Source organism: Haemaphysalis longicornis, unplaced genomic scaffold (assembly GCF_048455015.1).
Source record: "Haemaphysalis longicornis isolate Haplotype H1 unplaced genomic scaffold, Haemaphysalis longicornis Haplotype H1 scaffold_7, whole genome shotgun sequence".
NCBI lineage: Eukaryota > Metazoa > Arthropoda > Arachnida > Ixodida > Ixodidae > Haemaphysalis > Haemaphysalis longicornis.
The window spans coordinates 182,786,601-182,806,046 of record NW_027526422.1 but is presented as its reverse complement, the minus strand read 5'-3'; the positions used below and the strand labels follow the sequence as shown (position 1 = coordinate 182,806,046).

General features: G+C 45.1%; 1 protein-coding gene across 3 annotated transcripts; it reads left to right on the top strand.

Annotated features, from left to right (window-relative positions):
• The first annotated feature begins 2,253 nt into the window (after positions 1-2,253).
• LOC144145617 (chymotrypsinogen B-like) lies at positions 2,254-18,636 on the top strand. Of its 3 annotated transcripts, none has more exons than XM_077677291.1 (6): positions 2,254-2,473; positions 5,291-5,483; positions 8,873-9,002; positions 11,267-11,405; positions 13,882-14,021; positions 18,314-18,636. In XM_077677291.1, the coding sequence occupies exons 1-6, from the start codon at positions 2,395-2,397 to the stop codon at positions 18,521-18,523; spliced, it is 891 nt and encodes a 296-aa protein (XP_077533417.1). In that variant the 5' UTR covers positions 2,254-2,394; the 3' UTR covers positions 18,524-18,636. The 3 variants fall into 3 exon arrangements, with proteins under 3 accessions (XP_077533417.1, XP_077533419.1, XP_077533418.1); XM_077677293.1 differs by having other exon boundaries at positions 2,297-2,473; positions 5,223-5,483; XM_077677292.1 differs by having other exon boundaries at positions 2,297-2,473; positions 5,212-5,483.
• The last annotated feature ends 810 nt before the right edge of the window (positions 18,637-19,446 follow it).

Here is a 19,446-nt window from a genome sequence, read left to right as displayed (position 1 = left end):
ACACTGGAACAGCCTTGTAAAATCCGGTTAAACTTGACTTCACCCCTCAGGGGTCATCCTAGCTCAACAAGAACATTGCAAGCTTAGCAAGCATAACAAAACTTAGCAACACGAGAAGAAATAAACCCGCCGCGGTGGCTCAGTGGCTAAGGCGTTCTGCTGCTGAGCACGAGTTCTCGGGTTCGTTTCCCAGCCGCGGCAGCCGCTTTTCTGATGGAGGCGAAAAGCAAAAACGCCCGTGTGTACGAGATTTCTGCGCACGTTATAGATCCCCAGGTGGCCAAAATTAATACGGAGCCCTCCACTACGGCGCGCCTCATCGCCTGCGTTGCGTCGGCGCGTTAAACCCTACAATCAATCAATCAACGAGAAGAAATAAGGTCGACCCCCCACTCCGCTGTTCTTTTTTTGCAACTGAACACCTATTTTACACCGTTTCAACAACCTGCACAAAGCCAAGCGTGTTGCAGTCGGTAAACACCCTTTCAAATCGGTGTTTCGCGTGCCAAAGCTAAACTTGGGGCATGAGGTGCACCGCATATGGAAACGAGCGATCATTGCATACGAGCGATCATTTTTTTTTGCGTTTGAAAATTTCGTGCGAGTAGAGAAGTATATGAGGGGATGTCTTCTTCTTTACAGTGCTATTATGCATCCAAACACAGCCTTATTCAATGAACAGCTGAACACCTTTTCCACACCCTTTCAACACCTTAAGAAACACCAAGGGTGTTGAAGTTGATCAACACTTTTTTTTTACAGAAAAAGGGTGTAGAGCTAGAAAAGGGTATTGAGATTCAAGAAAAAGGGTGTGAAGGCCTCCCAACACCCTTTTTCCACACCCTTTTAGTCAAAAAGGGTGTAGAAGAGTACTGTGCTGGATGAAACGCTCAAAGTGCGGCTTGCGACTTGCGCGACATAATAAGAGCATTCTAATTACACCATTTGCATTGGACAAGTAGCAAATGATGTCCCCACTAAATGTCAGCTCTGATTGGCAATGCGTATACAGGTGTGTGCTGAGTTATAGTAGCCGATAGAAGAAAGAGGCTCAAGCTGTAACAGTTTATAATAACAATGAGACGACAAGCGAGCTCTCCAATTCGTGTTTTCGCAATCACTGCAGCATAAAGAGTGTTTAAAGAACCATGCAGACAAAACACGTTTGGTTAATTCTAAAGATTGCCTCGTGAGAACCATACTGACACCACTTTTGGCACACACTTCGCTCAAATAAGCTATATAGTTAGGAAAAAATAGAAGGACCATGCGACCCACTAGCTCATTTCCCGCAACAGAACCTATGATGTCATATGTGCCCAGCTGCGCAATTGGATGAGGTCGGCAAAAACAAACGCAAATTAGGCACAGCTTATAAGCTTGCCGAGCGAGCTACTTGCGCTTAAATGTCATGCATATTCATTTTGTAGCAGTAATAATGGTGCGGTAAACAATGAAACTTACGAGAATACACGTAAACACAGAAGCACCGATGCGCACTGCAGCTGTTGGTACTGGGCGCGCTATGCTTGTTTTAGCTGCACAGCACTCTGTCGCTTCGGAGTTGCCTTACGCGACACTGGCCGACTGGCGTAAGCGACGTTGTCTTACGTGAGCCTGTTCGTCGAGAATACCCCATGTTTCACGAAACGATTACTTCCTCCACTAACAAAAACAAGCCAGGTGTCAATACGGTCAAAAACAAAGCAACGGCAGACGACAGTCCGTGATGATGATGATCGATGATTGAGGACTGGCGGCAAGCAACGCTGCACAGCCGAATGACGCAGTGGAAGTTTGTTTGAATACGCGCACTTATGACTTCATTGCTGACGTCGCGAAAACGCAATTTGGCGGTAGAATCAAAATTTTAATTTAAACTGATTAATTACTCAGTCAATACAGCATTATTTTCTACTGTAGAAGTGCTATGGGCACTATAAAACACGACATTTTTCGAATAAAACGACCTTCTATTTTGTCCGCATGCCCCCTTAAGTGTTCTGGTAGTTTTGAGCTGTTTTCAGCACAACACGCAGGAAGATTTTGGATAGGTACTGAATGCGTGTGTCAAAAAATCAGTTACATAGCCGCTAGCGAGAGAGAGGGAAGGAGCCCTGCGCAATAGAGATATGGGTTGCGCATATCTCTGGTCACTGCCTCCCAGGGTGGTTCAAGTTTCAGCTCCACTACGTCAACGCCGGGTCAAGTTCCGTTCTCGGAACTTGCGATTAGCGCTCCTCGGCGATTGGCGCCACAGGATTAAGTCGAAAACGCGTTCACAGGCGAAGGAGGAGCACACAGGGGGTTGCTTTGAGTTCCCCAGTCGCTTCGCAACTCCGGCGTACTTATTGGGCTTGTTGACATAAGCGTTCAGCGCCCTTGGCCATCGTCATGAATTTGTTATCACTGACGACAGCAACACTTTTCGTGGTTCTTCTTGGCAGTAAGACTGTGTCATCGCAAGAAACTGGTAAGCGTCACTTGCGCCATTGCGTGCTTTTGTTGATGCAAACGCGTTGGGCTGACCTTTGCTTGCAGGGGATATGGGTAACGTCCGGCTCAGACTGTTGCGCGCCGGTCGTAATATTTTTAAACCATGACGTCATCTCACGCCCCAGCCAACAAATTTGCAGAAACGCCATTGTCTACTGTACAGCTTACGTTATGTCTGAGGCGTCACTAGACCGAACATCAAATAGGGGAGTTTGCGCATGTTATGTACATATTATCACAAAATCTCCCTCATAGCTTACGCAAATGGCTGCTTGCCTATCTAAATAGGCTTTCGAAAGCGAGTGATAAGGCTGTGCAACCAAGGATATTGGGCAATATTACGTCCTCCGTTCCGTTGTGCTTAGATAATGGATGCCGAAAGATTACCGGTATCTCAGGTCACAAGATGAGAGGCGCCTGCTTGATGCTAGATAAGGTCGGTAACTGCATAGCGATTTCCGCACATGACGGTTTGGCGAGTTTTAGTGCTGACTTCCCGGCTACAAGACTTCAAACTTTTTATTATTAAAACAGCAGTTTCTGCGCGCTTTGTGACCACGGCTTGCAGTATCTATCTTTTTTACGGATATGTTGGAGAAACAACTCTGATTTTAAACTATATTAATTTGGTGTTGCGCATTCACACCGCTGTAGAAACCGTACGCTACAGTTCAAACGCCACCAAAGCCGCTCTCATTATCGTCAGCCATCACGGTGAAAACAAACCTATAAGCTCTTACGTGCTACTGATGTTAGAAAAAATGTCTTTTTATTGAGCTATATGCACTATTGTTTGCTCCTTATACGTTTCGGAATGCGTGTCAGTACAGAAGAAAGTGCAATACGGGATGTTTGTTAACCGCATTCACCACATTTGCTCAGACAATTGGCGTTGCCCACTGTTAGGCGCATTTTGATGTTACCGAAGCCACAAAAATTTAGTGTAAATTATTTCATATATTACTAAATAAACATCACAGCAGAGTGCCACAGTGCCACAATACCGTCGAAGTGCTGAATTAGAAAGCACAGTATTTCCCGATTACCATCTGTATGACCGTTATTCAGTGATCCACTACTGACTGCCGATCGATGCTTTTACAGGGAGCGCCTACAGCTTAGCTATCCAGGCTGTTCATGAGCAAAGTATCCCGGCTGTGACTGTGCATGAGCAAAGTTAGGGGGTCAACTGTTTTGCTAGAATTCTTCAATCTTCACTGCAATTCCCAAATTTCCTTGAATTGCGACTCATGTTTTCGCACATTAAACCTTTTATTGGGAGCTTTCAGGCAATGCTTATAGGCACTCCACACAATCTATTGTCACAGCGGTCCCATCCAAATTAGAAAAATTCCCGCCTAGTGAATAGGCTTTGTGCTGCCAAGCGTAACCATTTGTGTGGCATGACTGCAGCTGTGAACCAATAAGAGGTATCGAAGAGATTGAACCATTGCCTTTATTGGTGGCAGTGACTTCAGACAGTCATTTTAACTCGTCTAAATATAGGCGATAAACCGTTTGCGTTTACAGCAAGGATGCCAGCAGTATTCCCCTAGTATAACAATTGAACTATCACGTAAGAGAAGGCAATGTTTTATGGACTGCGCCGTCAATACGCCCAATGCTTTGTCTTATACGCGGACAAAAAAATCGGATAAGAAAACAATGTTATGATTTATTTTTATGTCAACGAAGTTACCTCTTGTCTAATTACAAAACTCCATTGTTCCGATAGCCCTTTGTAAACATACCTGGTTTACACGTCTAAAAACACAGATTTTTACTTTTACTGCTGTGGTTCACTTTACAGCGACAAACTCCTAGAGGGCAGGTGCAGTGATTTCCTGATGAACACAAATTGGAACAAAATTACATTACAGGTTCTTCAGTCTATTCTCGCTGGTGTTTTTTTTCCCTCTTTTGAAAAACTTACAGTAAGCTGTTTTTCGGGATCCACTGGGCACAAACATCATTGTACGTAAAATGCCCAGAGGAACTGGAAGATGAATTGCATATCCTCCAAGGTCAATCTGTGACGTATAGCGAGAGAGTTTGACTTGTTTTATCTTCCTATAGTGCCCCTACCACAATTTAGTTCTGTTTATTACCATCGTGTAATTCGTGCTCAAATGAGCTTTGTTTTCTGGCAACTTCTTGCTATTCATGTACCTAATTCATACAATTCCAAATGTCCCCCCTAACATTTTTTTACAGTAAAAATCGAAACATTGTGTGATGTGTTTGTTTATTAGTTTCCTATACCCCGATAACTACTAATGTCACTCATTTTACACAAACGCAAACTGCTGTTCAACATTTTTTTATCTATAGCGCGATACTTTCTTGCATAAGGCAATGACTACCCCCTGAAGCACAGTGCTCATGTCTCGAATAAACCGAGCTCCGTTCTTCCAAGTCAAACTCTAGAAGGTCTAGAAGAATGACAAACTGAGTGAGTTGCTACTGGTTCTTCGTAAAATACTGCGCAGAAACACACACACAACAGAAGACGAAATGTACCTGTGTCGTATGTTTCTCCTTCAGTTGTTCGTGTATCTGCGCAGTTTTTTTCTGAAGGGTCAGGGTCAATAGGGTTATCACAACTGAGTCAATAGTTTAAACGTATCGTGTTCCATACGTTTAGTGCGAACAGGTGCGCAGGTGCCAATTGGTAAGCAACCTCAAATGGGACAAGTGAGCAAAATTATGGTGCAGCAATTCTGCAGGCATGCTACAAAATGGAGAGCATGGATCAGGGTACGAGCCCCGCACTGTGGGCGCCTTGTTGGCGCAGCCAGCGAATGCGGCCGCCCTGTGATCACCACGGACAGTACAAGGACCTCCACCAGTGCTGAGCCGCACGACGCCGATCATGGTGTGTGGCCCTGGATGGCAGCGCTGCACCTGAACGCACCCTCACAGAGCCACTTCTGCGACGGAATACTCATCGGCCCCCGGCATGTTCTCACCGCCGCACATTGCTTGCAGTGAGTGCACATTCGCTCCATCTCTGTTGTGCGAACAAACGTTGTTTAGTAGGCGTTTTGTTGGCATTCTTCCCGTGCCCACTCTTGCTGCAGCCGACGTTCATAACCAAGTTCTTCAACATAAACCATTTTCAGAACTCCGCTCGGCATCCAGGCCGTGCGCGCACCCCTGCTTCGTCGTTGAAGCTGAGGAGCAAGTGTATTGGCGTGGAACCTAGCGGACCAAAACTTACTTCACTAAACATTTACTTATTAACACAAGCTAATCAGATAAACTTCCATTTAAATTATAGAAACATTATATACCCTATTGCTTGCATACCTGTTTCCAATGTATCTCATTTATTACTTCTGGCAGCAGCCGCAAGCCCATGAGTACAATTTCAACTTTCTGTCGACAGACGGCAGCCACGGACCCATTTTGATACATGACGGTTACGGGAAGTTTCGCAACTGTTGATATTGAGTAACTCTGGTTCAGACCTCTCTCACGTCCTCTTAACAATCAAGTCTGGTTCCTTTCCTCACCGCAAGGCGCCGCCAGTGCAGCGCTGACCGTACCCTTCCTCATTGCAAAATTCCAACTACAAAGGTATAATGCTGCTACAAAAAACTAGAGGGACGGCAATCGCGCAGCACTACTACGCAACTGTCCTCTCCAGAAGGTCAAGCTCACCCAAGAACCTTTCAATCTTGATCAGAACATCATATTGTTTCAAACTGCGATGTAGGGGCTGACGCTGTGATATTTTAAAACGCTCGAGATTATTCGTATACCAGCAAGAAGGCCCTCTGCCTCAATGACAATCCGCAATGCAACGAGAAATCTAAGCACAAGGGCAACGCAAAGTTCCGCTGCGCACATAGTTACGGCAGCCACACGTGTTGCTTTGCCTATTGTTGCAAGACTACGCCATGAACTTTGATTCACGAATAGGCGCTACATTTCAGTTCTACTTGCCCGTTACTTTTCATTGCTAAGCTGCGATTGGTATGCCTCGTTTTCCACTCATTTATTAATATTCGTAAGACGTCTACCTACACAAGCGGCTGTGACATCTCTGCGAGGACCAAGATTTCACAACATGTGACGCCACAACCAAACATTTCCTCCGATTGCTGCCGAATGCAGTGGGACTGAGGAAAAGGCCTAATCCCACATATCTCTTACATTAAATGTACTAACTTCAGTGCCGAAGGAGTGACGTCCACGTGTAGAGCGCTAATTGCTATAAAGGCGGAAACTTAGGCTTCCTGGTGTCGAGCATAATAAAACCTCATTACTTGAGTAACTACATAGGAACAAAAAGAAGAGACACTGGATGACCTCATACGTCACTTATATTCAGCGTCGTCCTGAGTCTTTCTTTTTTGCCCCTGTACAGTTATGCTGGTAATCCCACCGTACTTCGCTGGTTCGCACTTAGCTGCCACTGCCAGCTTTCCCACTCAGCAGGGCGCCGCAAAGGAGACAGAATCACACTGCGGACTAGACAAACCAAGCAATTCGAACAATAAGACAGTAACGTTCGGAAAAACTATAATTTACAGAGTGCCACCAAGCCTCGACACTTACGAAGTTACATGATGCCTTGCTAAAGTTTCCCAACCCACCGAAAGTCAGAAATATAGTATAATTGGAAGGAAAAGCAGCGAGCGCACGTATCCATGCCGAATGCCTGCTCAACGCAGAAATGTGGGCTAGTTGGTGAAGCGACTTCGTCATTGCAAAAATCGGGACAAGACGGGAACACAAGAAAAAGCACTTACAGGGACACTTAGCGCTTACCCCGTGTAAGCGTCCCTTCTTGTGACCCCGGCTTGTCGCGCCATTGGTTACCATGTTGAAGTCGACTGCCCGTTCTTTTTGCCTCCTTGCTGTGTCCTGTACCCACCCAGTAATACACACCCAGCTCATGTAAAGGGACGCGCATGCATCATATTCTTGCTTTTGCTTGTGGATGCGCGTTGTTAATGAAGACATAAGCAAGCATTGATGGAGCCTGCAGCCGGAACTCCCTGTTGTCCTGGTAGAATTTTGAGTCCCGGCGAGTTAGGGCGGAACAATTTAAGCTCATAAATTTGCCTATAGGAGTTCTAGAACCCTCCATGATTTGTGCGCGCGTAAGAGTTCGAAGCCCATACTACTTCTGAGCCCCTACGAAGTGTCAACCTGCGTATATGTTAGGTCGCAAGAGTTCTGAGTCTGTATAAACTATGAGTTATAGGAGTTCTCAACGCATATGGGTTCTAGTATAATATGCGTTTTCATCCCGTTTGCGTAGTGAGCCTACGACGAGTCCTGAGGCCATGTGACTTCTCGGAAATTCGATAGCTCGTCCCGGCCTGCCAGGGATTGAATAAGCGCATATGAAAGTAAAAGTGTTGAAGGTGAGCTCGAGGGAACCTCGCGTTACTTTTCAGTGCTCAAACTGAGCATGAGTGATACGTAATTTTAAAAAGCGGGTAAGGAGACAGCTTCATTTTCTCCAGGGTGTATCTGATTGGTGATTTGTATAGCATGTTCCAATCTTACGACTGTTCCGTTTGTACTTTAGAGAGTTACACCAATTATCCGAGTAAGCAACTACAGCACAGGGTAACCCTCAAAATACAGCTACATCAACGCCCACAAATGACACATCAACACAAAGTAGTTCCTTCAATATTTTTTGGTACTATTGGAGCTTCTGCTTAATTAGCTGTTGTGCCACGTTACTGCCCTGGGGAAAGGAGCAAGAACAGGACAGGTGGGGAAGCAGCGCTTTCTATGGCGGCCAGATAATGTCAAAATCATTTGGCCTATAGGTCAATCAGGCGGCATCTGTCACGGGAGAAGAAACTGCGCGGCCGCCACAACCGCCACTTCACTGCGCTGCCCGGAATGAATTATTGTCGCTATTATTTCGCACATCAGGTGCCACTACCCTCTCCACACCTAACCTACAAATCACCTGTCAGACGCTTTTATTGTACCGTTACTACATTTTTAGATCGTCGTCACAGTTTGTAGCAAGCCTCATGCACAAGGACAGTTTCGCAATCCTAAGTCGTAAAACATACCGCCTCCAGGACTGCGGCTTCACACCGTCATTTTGCAAACCGCAGACCTCTGTGGCCGCTACACAACCTCAGTGGGTGCCACGGCGAGCAAGCGCCGCACGTGTAAATCAAGTCAAACATCTTCATCGAAGTTGAAATCAATAACCGCCATCGAGAAAATTTGTTGACAAAACTGAGTGCGATGTTGTTGTGAAAAAAACACGTACCGTATACTTGCACACTTTATTTTGGAGGTCTCGTATTCCCAGTAGTACTATTGGCTTGCGTAGAGAACTGTATTGCGGTTTCTTTTGCCAGTAAAGCAGTCTGGATTATTTCTGTCCCAGCGGCAAGCTGTCCAGCGAGATTCGAGTCCACCTTGGCTCTCACTTCACCAACGTCAGGCTACCTGGCGAGCAGGTCATCGAGGCGTCCCAAATATGCCTGCACAAACAATTCCGGATAGGACAAGAAATGGTAAAGATAAATGCCACAAACTCGATCCTTGTGGTAGATTGTTTATTTACTAGCCTGACAATGCATGTACAGAATGTTTCATTGTTTTGTCACATACGAATGAGCTCACCACAATATGATGCTATTCAGACAATTATTTTAACTTTTAAGCGCGTTGAGGACCGAACTTAAGTTTTTCCATAGCCCCTTCAAAACTACTTTCGTCTTGCGCTACTAAATTCTTGAAGTTTTTCTCGCTTGCTCAGTTGTTGTGGTTTGCAAGAAATGACCCGAGTCCGTAAGAGCAGACTTTTTGTTCCATATTTGAAATTTCAAACGTTGTACCGCTGTGAATACTTTTAATAGAAAAACGGATTCCCAATCCCATAAACAGTGGTCTCCTCCAGCCTTTATCGTTAAACTAAACCTAGATATGCTTGCTTCTGATATTTATAGATTATCCAGACTCTGGGGAGAAAACGCACGCTCAAGTTTTCGGGACTAGCGAACCGTGTTTTCATGGTTTTATCAAGGAAGGCGCGGCTTGATTTCGTTGTGCGTCAAGAAATGTTGAGAAGAATATTGTTCTCAGGCAATTAGGTTTCTCAAAAATTATGCTAAGCGCCATTCACTAATAGGCGAACCACTTCGCCCACCATACCTGTGGAAGGCTACTCACCGGTTGTTGACGGCAGCCATCGACTGGCGCTTTCTAAATAATAAGTTTTTCGGTAAATGTATTCAGCAGTGTCCCGCCTCACAATTTGTTTCTCCAACCTTGCCGTTGTAAACGTTCCAATATATATCGCATAGCTTTCTATAATGCCGCGAATGTTCTGCCGCTCCGTATATATTCTAGCGGTATCTTTAAAGAATGGCGAGAAATAACACGCAAATTATACGAACATTTTCACGCAATTGATATATGGGTCGTTGAAGGAATGTATTAATGATTGCAAAAAATGTTTTAAACGTTCTTGTTTTTTGCAAAATACGATGAAGGAAGCCACATAGCGTCCCAGTTTGTCACTTTGTGTGGGACTCCCACTGTCACTAATATGTTCGAACCTTCGTTTACACCAGGGTATCTTAACACGTTACGCGTAATTGTTTCCAGACAAGCCCGCTTACCTTCCTGATATTGTTGTGATATTCTGCTCGTTGCGGCGAAGGCGTGATCTTGCGTGTGTTCCTGTGCTTTGTAGCCAATCTATTTAAGGTATGGCATTGACGCGTCTGTTACCAGTGCCAACGTTAAAGTTTCGCTGGGTGCAACGATAATATTTGCAAAAAACAGCAAACCTGGAGTCTGACTTACTGATTATCCAAAAAAACACACAGAAACTAATAAAGTCTAACCTCGTTATAACGAAGACTGATATAGGGAATTATCGGCTATAGCGAAGTAAATACGAACTTTGGTAGGTCGCGCTTTATTTCAGTGACACTTAATATTTTTATAACGAAACCGAAAGCGCGAGAGTCACGCCCGATGTCGGCTATAATGAAAAAATACTTGATTCACGCCAGGCTCTAAACTGTAAAGCTAGCTTTAAAAAGGCAAAAGGAAGAAAATTAGAAGATAACAGTTCGCAAAACTACAGTCGAAAAGGACATTTAATGCGCACACACTGTGGAAAACGTCCTCCTGCAATGCTGTGAAAAGCCGCCAGACGAACATCACGTCCTTCAACATCACATCCTTCAAATAAATAGGAGCGCAGGCCTGTTTCGACACGCGAGCTTTGTTCTGTTGTAATTTCACGTTGTCATGTTCCAATCTATTTAGTTTGAATTGCCACAGAGACAGATGAGGATTACCTTGTTACAGCGTGTTCGAAGCCTAGGATAATGCGTGTTAGTATCTAGGATTTTTGCGTGAGCCAGATTGCCGGTTTCTTAAAGCCGATTGTTACCTCTGCGGTTATAACGAATACCGGATATAACGAAAAAATTTATTGCCCTGTTACTACTTCATTAGAACGAGGTTCGACTGTAATGAAATTTTACTCGGTTCCTATAATGATACGTTCTTTGAACAAGTGCCGCACACTTAATTGCATAAGACGTAATTATGTCGAATGACGCTCGATATAAGATACTCCTTTTCTACTTTCTGGCATGTAAGAAGCCAGACCAGTATGGGCATCCATCTCATCCACTGATCTCCCTATATTGTTGAAACTTTTATATCAAAGTTGCCTAAAAAAGGTACACGGGATTGATTCTGCTCTTGAATACAAAATGAGGGGTATACGTATTCGCTTTCATTTTATATCTTTCAGTACGACATAGGCATGCTAAAACTGAAAGAGGAGGCCTCCTTCAGTCGCACAGTTCAACCCGTATGTCTACCTGGCAACGATGAGGAGATTCCTGACAACTCGCAGCTCTTCACAACTGGATGGGGAAGCGCACCGCAATGTGAGCTAATTTCAGCCCTGGAATATTAAAATAAACTGCGCACCGGCTTCGGTTTACGCCTTCGGATTATTCAAAGGAGCCGTACGCTTCTCAACGTAGCAAATATGTATTGCTCTTCCCAAATTAACAATGATGCTTGCGCCTGATAATCACTTTCTGGAACGCGTTCGTGTAGGTCAGGCAGCCAAAAAACTATCGGCATAAGCTCATTTCTAAGAAACAATCGCTGTAATGACGTCCCGTGATAGTTATGTACAATTTATTGAATGCAACAACATTTATGGATGAGGTAACGGGTACAAGACATGCCAACTACGCACTCCCTGACCCTTTCGGGTGAATTGACCTCCGCAGTTATTCAAAAACTGTCTCCCTCCAATCAGCGGAACTCCAGCGTCACAAGAGTTTACAACTACGAACAGACACCTTACAAACAAAGGTCGGCGAGATGTGAATGAATGACGTTTCGTCTTCCTTTTTATGCCCCGAACAAAAGAAAACTTCCACACGGCATTTAGGTCTGCTTAGGTGTTTGAAAGCGAAAGCAGTTGGTTTCCTTGGCTATACTTGTCGAATACTCATTTACCTGCTACATCGAGTGTAAGTATCTTTATTCGTTTCCCTTTCTTCGTCTTCTTTGTGCCAGCGAGATTAGTCCGTTTAGTATAGCTGCTGCACCTGCCTTATTTCAAGCCTGTCCTTGTGGTGTGACAAGCAATTCCTTTGTGTACCTCGTACCCGTAATATGCTATAGATGCTTCAGCAATGTCGCTTCCCCAGCAGGAACCACTCATGGGGGATATTTTTCTTGCCGACTGTTTCTTTGAGGAGGAGCTGCATGTATGGAGCTTTTACGCGACCGAGCCCTGCGTGGCCGGGAATCGTGTCCTTTGCACGCCGGATGCCTGAATAAAGTTCCATCTCTCTCTCTCCATACCGTCGCCTAAGTTTGAATTTGACTTCACAGCTAAGACAAGTGGCTTCTATGTGACCAGACCAATACATTTATAAATACTGATAAAACTGAATAGCAACACAAGGCGCAACACCTTGTGTCCCTAATCGTCCGATTGATGTAGACATAGATTAACTTTCTGGTAATGAAGGCCCTGTTCACATTTCGTGTGTCCGAGTTGAGACAATTAGCTAAAATACATTTTCCCTGTAGGGCACCGAAATATGACTCGAAACATCGTCCTTTCTTATAGGCTTACCATCATTCCCTACCAGGTATTATCACTTTGCTCGAATTTTATTTGCCATTGCGTCAGCGGCAGCGGCCCACCGATGAACAGTAAAATAAGACGTATTTTGTGTCGTAAGCCACATATTAGCGCGTACCTTGAAGCAGTAACCAGTGCTCGAGGTGATTATGTCGAGCACTCAGCGTCCCTTCCACGACACACTTATAGGCCCCTTCAAATGCCCATTATCGCAGTGTATTTCAGACTGCGTGATGAAAAGCAGAATATCTAATTTTTCATGTGTTCAGTCATGAGAACAGTGAGAAAACCGAATAAACGCTGCGTCTGTGCGGTAGTTTTGTGTTGGGCATTGCCCGTGTGGCCGAATTCCCAAAGTTTGTTATTACGCTAAGACAGCCAATACTTCACACTTTATGCTGTTAAATCATTCATGCGCAACTGGGGCAGAATTTGGAATTTCACTTTGGAATGGTAACAGTGCACAATGCGGAAATGAAAAAGAAGGCAGACAGACACGATGCGACCAAACGAGCCAGGCGATAAATGCGCTAGGTATGTCAGCAAGGGTCGAAGTTGCGCGAAGTACAGCGAGGGAAATATATTCACTTCTTTGTGGACAATCCCCGAGCAGGGCGGCCAGCGTTCGCGGAGTATTACGTACACAAAAGCCAAAAAAGAACAACTTGGTATCTGAATATTGCTCCTTGCCGTACAAATAAAACACATCACGAACTTTTGTATAATTGGTTAATCATAACTTTTTACGTTCGCGACACTTTTAAGTTTTTTCTTCGGTGTTCGTAGCATCGTAGTTTGTTTTGACGATGGGAGGATGGGTAAATTATTATTTCACCATTAATGTATTTACCATTTCGATTGCCATTACAAAATTACTGTAAAAGTGGGGTAACGCGGACCAGTTGGGACATAATGATTAAAGAGAAAAACACTGCTAAAGACAGGACAAATGGCAGCGTTGACTGCCAGCTAAAGATTTATTTAAATGAAAGGGGCGTTTTAAACAAGTTTATCAAAAAGAACATATACGAAAAATAATTACAGTACTAATAATTATAAAGTGACAGCTAATCTACTTTTACACCTACTCCAACGAAGGACTGTTGATGCAATTTTTTTCCCTTTTGGTTTATGACTAATGCTTAGAATATCTCTCGCATGCACGTCTTGTCTTCCCTTTGTCCTGTTTGCACCGCTGTTTTCTGCTGAAACAAAATTACTGTTTAATATTGAAAACTTACCCGTTTTTGCAGGTTCCAACTGTTCCCGGGCCAAAACGCTGAAGCAGATGACAACACATGCTATAGCGAACAGCCGCTGCTTAGATTACTTCAACAAGACTGCAGATCCAACAATCCTATGCAGCACAGTGCAAGAGGTGCCCTCACTTTTTGTAAGTGCCATCAGACTCCCGTGTGCACAAAAAATGAAGCCTGCGCCCATCGAGCCCCCCAAGTTTTTACGGCGTTGGCGGTCTAGGCGCCAGTTAACACTGTAGTTTTAGGGCTATGGCAGCTGTTTTTGTCGATAGAAACGTGACGTCACGATAGAAACATCGACAGAAACCTGACATAAAGCCCGAGATTTTCAGGAGGAAAATTTTGCGGGCACGTCGTTTGTGTAACAACAGTTTCCCTTTGCAAGCGACCTCAATGTGTTTCTCGTATCCGCGCCAGTGTGTATCCTAAGGGAGGTTACGAGGCTATAGCCACACCGAGCCCGACTGAAATGTCGGAAACATTTTCAGTCGGAAACGTTTCTGGAGAATAAAACGCAGGTCTCCTTCTGCTCAACATGTACCGAGGTTCAGGACCGAGGTGCGCAAGACGGAGGTTCGTACACCAGAGGCTTATTCAGCGGCAGAGGAGAGGGGGAGCAGGCAGCAGAGGCCTCACAATGCCACCGAAAAGGGGTGACTAAATTTTCAGGCGCAGAGTTTACGCAAAAACCGAGCGTAGGTCCACTTCTGTATATCACGATAGATTGCATGCGAGGGAAGGTAGAGCGGAAGTCGTGGTCATCTATACAGGGTAATAAAACTTAAGTCGGCCACTCTTTTTTAATTGGGCGCTTAGATCTACGTGGAGACAACCCCTAAAGTAAGCTTATTCACCCAGGGGGACACAGAATGGGGTCGTATTTATAATGTTGGCGGCTTAATTAACTTAAATTGAATAATTAACTGTTTAGTTGCTACAGTGAGCAGGCTTGTTTGTACAAAAAAGTTGGACCCAATCGTGTTTCTACATGGTTTCTTTTGGCAGCATTCTTTAATTACATTCGTAATCTAAGATATCGAAGTGCGATGTTTAATTGCCCTCCCCAAGACTGCACATGCAACACAATTAGGACCGGGGCAAAGCTTGTCCCTTTTGCGGCGTGTCAGCTGTGTACGGTGTTGTCTACACAGTAGACCTCCACAATAGGGGGGTCTATGCCTCCACAACGGGGTGCGGTACATGCAAAAGTGATAACTGGCACCCTTTCAGTCTTGGCTTGCCTAATTGCAAACTGCAGCACTCGGAACCGATATCGAAACACGGAACCGAGCTGCCTGTAATGATGGTAGGAACGCCACAGAAGCGAGGTGCATTGCCCCGGTCCTCATTACCTTGCATGCGTAGTCTGGCGAACGGCAATTTAATTTTGCAGTTCAGTATCTCGAAGTACGGATGCGATGGAAGAATTCTGCCAAAGGAACCTGTGTAGAAGCACGATTACGCCTAACTTTTCAATACAAACTTATCTGCTTACTGCCGTCACTAAATAGATAATTATCCAATTTTCTACATATCTACTGAGGCCTACAGGAATAATTCATGCGTGCTAATTACGCAAGTAAAAATAAAAAAGGACGTTTACGCTGACAGCGTATATGTAGAGCGAACGACGGAGATAGCCCAAGCCGTCCCATTACTTAACCAGAGAGAAGACATGAAGTCAACGGGAATTGATGAGAGTGATGATAATGAGCGAACACAATACATCGGTACTGTGTCTATTTAAATGTACCCTCGGCGACAAGTTATGAATTTATGAAGTTACAATGCCTTCATCATCGGATTTCCTAAACTAAAATGTAATGCACTCCTATTACGAACTCTAAGCAGTCCTACGTATCACTTTGCATTTTTTTCTTACGAACTTGTTAAAACAAACTGCACCCTCATGCGCACGTCGTTTAGTGTGCAGTGTCCCGTGATAGTAATTCTCAGTATAGTGCCAATACAACTGCAAGAAAACCTACAAATCTCGGCATCGTCGTCCACAAACTCGTATATAAGACGGATTTTCCTTTGCTCCACAGTAACTAGACAACACTACTGCACTACTCGGAAGTCGCAGCCAACACATTCACTCATTCAAGGTTATTTCGCAGAAGAGCAGCAAACAGTTTTAAGACTGAGCCAGCTTAGGTTGATATTAAGGCTACATATAAGTAGCTGAGTAATGTGCGTTAGGATGACGCGTTGTGTAACAGCTCTGGCTGTCAGCACAGCCCCTCCATTGACTACCAATCACTGAGCGAGCCTAAGGCACGGAATAAAAGCCAGAATTACACATCTATTTCAATGGGCCCCCTAAGTCATATACAATACATGATTTATTTTATGATTCTTCCTCTTAGCACACGACAAAAACACGCCTGCGTAACACGAAAATGCCGGGCCATTTCAACTAACGTGAAAACTGAGGACGAGCGAAGCGTGCAGTGTATAAGTCTATTCAAACATTGTAAGTTTCTCTCTTGCCACGCGGGGTGAGCGCATTGGGTGCCGGAGAAGAGCCGGTGGGGGAAGCAATCGCGCGCTTGCAGAGGCGGTGGCGCCGTGTCTTGCGTCGAACCAGATTTAAGCAATGAAATCAGAGACAGACTGGCCGTAAGTTGTCTTCGTGTCACACGCCGCAGCATGCTAAGAAGTATGTTAAGACGTAGCGCGAGGTGTTGGGAAACGACTGTCCCGAGGTCCCTTTCAGAACGCGTTTTTGTCCATGGAGATGATACGTTCCAGAGCGAGGCCTCGAGAAACGAGAGTCTCGGTATGTTCTTTTAGTAAGCGTTTTTGCCCACGGAGATGGAACGTTCTAGGTACAGACGTTGGAAAACCAGTATCCTGTGTGTTCTTTTATTACGCCTTTTTTCCCGAAACATTATAGTGCAAGCCGTTGTGTTCTTTTAGTACACGTTACGTTCTAACGCGAGCTGTTGGACAACAAGTGTCCCGGTGTTTTAGTACCATAACTACATGAGACGCCGGCAGCCTGAGTCCCTAAGGTGCTTCGCCCCTAAAACACCGCTGCTGCGGCGAATGATAAATGGGGTCGCACGCTTCCGGTGTGAGGTAACACAACACTCGGAGGAGTTTTCGTCTGTCTACAGTCTCTGGCACTTCTTGATTCCCTACCCCTCAAAGCAGAAACTGCTTCGCGCTTAAGGCACTAGGTCCATTCCCGCGTGCGGCTGCTTGTTCATATTGCCACATTCGCTGTTCCGACAGGATTTGCGATACGTCTCGGTTATGCAACGAGACATCCGGGCCATGCGCTGGCAACTCCAGGTGATAACGGGAATTCCCCAACATGTTCGCCGATTTGCAACCGACCGAAGGGGAAGGTGATGCGCAGAACATGGTTGGCGATCGTGTGCTCCCGACTGGCAAAATATACCACTCCCCATCGCTTGCTTCCCCGTCACAATATGCTGTTTAAGCTAAGTGAACAGCTCCTAAACTTATCCGTCAAGCAAAACTAACGAGAGCGACCTCGCTGTGAGTCAACAGCTTATAAGGTTTACGGCAGAAATGGGGGATTCGTGTGAATTTGGTATATACGACAAGCAACGCCTGCTTTATGTAATTGAAATGAGCACCAAGACCTGCGTGCGTACTTACTATAGAAGTTCAACGCACAGCCTTTTACGTTTACTGCAACATGATTCGCGAAAAACGTATGACTAGACTGCTTTCTGCTTTCCTTAAAATAGCTCTTCTAGTGGTTACTAAACCTCTGTTTCTCCTCTTGCCCTCCTGCATGCAGCCATGCGTGTCTATATACAGTTCCGGAAAACTGCTAGAACATCGAGATGTTCTTTTTGCGCAGCCGCCCGTAACGACGGGCAAGGATGCGCCAGATTTTATTTTAAAGCGAAAGCTTTCTTATTGGGGTTGATGGTGCCCTGCGACAAAAAACTAATGCATTTTTTTATATACCGGCTGGTCGATCAAAAAGATGTTATCAAAGCTCTGGAAACACGGCGCGTGCGTGAAACCGGTCTTCCACTGGGTGAAAACGGTTACTCGAAAATTGCGAGAAAGGGACGGCGCTAGATAGGACAATACACGCACCCATCATGATGAAGAGTGCAATAGTACATCGTTATCTCATAAACAACCTATTGGTATATGTTTAGATCGTTCGTAGATGCGTTTTACTGGTGAGCAAAAAAATCGTCTAAATGGGCTCATTCTTCGCTTGAGATGTGGGCGTTGGAGAGTTTGACGATCGATTTGACGCACTTTTAGCTACGGCTTTTATGCGCGTTTAATGCACTTTTGGTGTCAGAAACCTTTCCAGCTTCTCTGAACGTTCTCTCGGAAGGGGTGGAAAAGATTTTTTTTTACCTAATTCAGCTGTACTGCCCACGTGCGTGACGTCTTACCTTAAGTACTTGCAACATTCACGCAGGGTGACACCGGCAGCCCTGTGGTGGGTTTTTGCGCGCCGAACTACTGGGTGGTGTACGGCATTGTGTCTGACGGTCCGCATCAGAGCGACTTCGAGCACTTGCCGCTCATCACTACGAAGGTGTCCCGCTACATGGAAGAATTTATTCAGCCGTACCTGGATGCCACTGACCGCGCACACTTCCGTCGACTTTGTGGCAGTGGACGTTAAGGTCATGTGTTTATTTCTGTTTGTATTAGAGCTGCCTTCTATAACTTGCACCAGTAAATTTATCTTTACGTTATCAGACGGCCGAGACTTGAGGTATAGAAAGGTATATACCCCCAATAAATGCAAACTATCAGGTTGTCAGTTTGCTGCTTCTTCGCCAATTGTATACGAATGTCATTACCCTGCCCATAAGCTGAACAGCCGGCGCAAAGCACGCCTGGTTAATCATGCAGCAGCCTTTTCGTAAGCTGCTGTATTACCACGAGAGCTCTAGATGCGCCGTCTGTGAAACCTCCTGGCTGAAGGAATACACAGCCTGCAATGAAAGTTGACGGCGTGTTTCCATTGCTAGGCAACGCCCAGTTGCGTTGCGCATGCGCAGAATGGCCCACCTGCTTAGAGACATGAAGCCGAGCTAGCAAGAGAGAGGAGGGCGAGGGCCAGCCCTTCGTTCCTGGAACTGCACTGCGAACTCGCTTGGCTGTCTCTCCTCGAAACTGTACGTGTTGTGCACGTGTTCAGAGGTATTGGTGCAGTCATGAATAAAGCAAGACCATCAGCTCAACGCTCACTGGGGCGCTGTGCGAAGAAAGCAGAGCAGCAATGACAGCGGCCGCCACGTTCGGGGCAGTCTTTGCTTGCTGCTGCACCTATAGTATAGATTGTTTGCATATGCATTAACCTAGAATAAGGTTTGTGCTGTGAAAATTCCGTAGCTGATTCGTGCTTACGTAACTGCCTTTAACACAACTATAACCTTACCTAAACAAGAATAATCAGGAATAACAGCGCCCCGCTCTGACTCTAATTTCTGAATCGCCGTGGTAAACAACTCTAATTTTTGTCGGCCTCTACACCGTTAATCCCCAGGAAACCAAGGAAAATCTGGGCTGTTATACTCATTGATCACAAAACTTCACAAT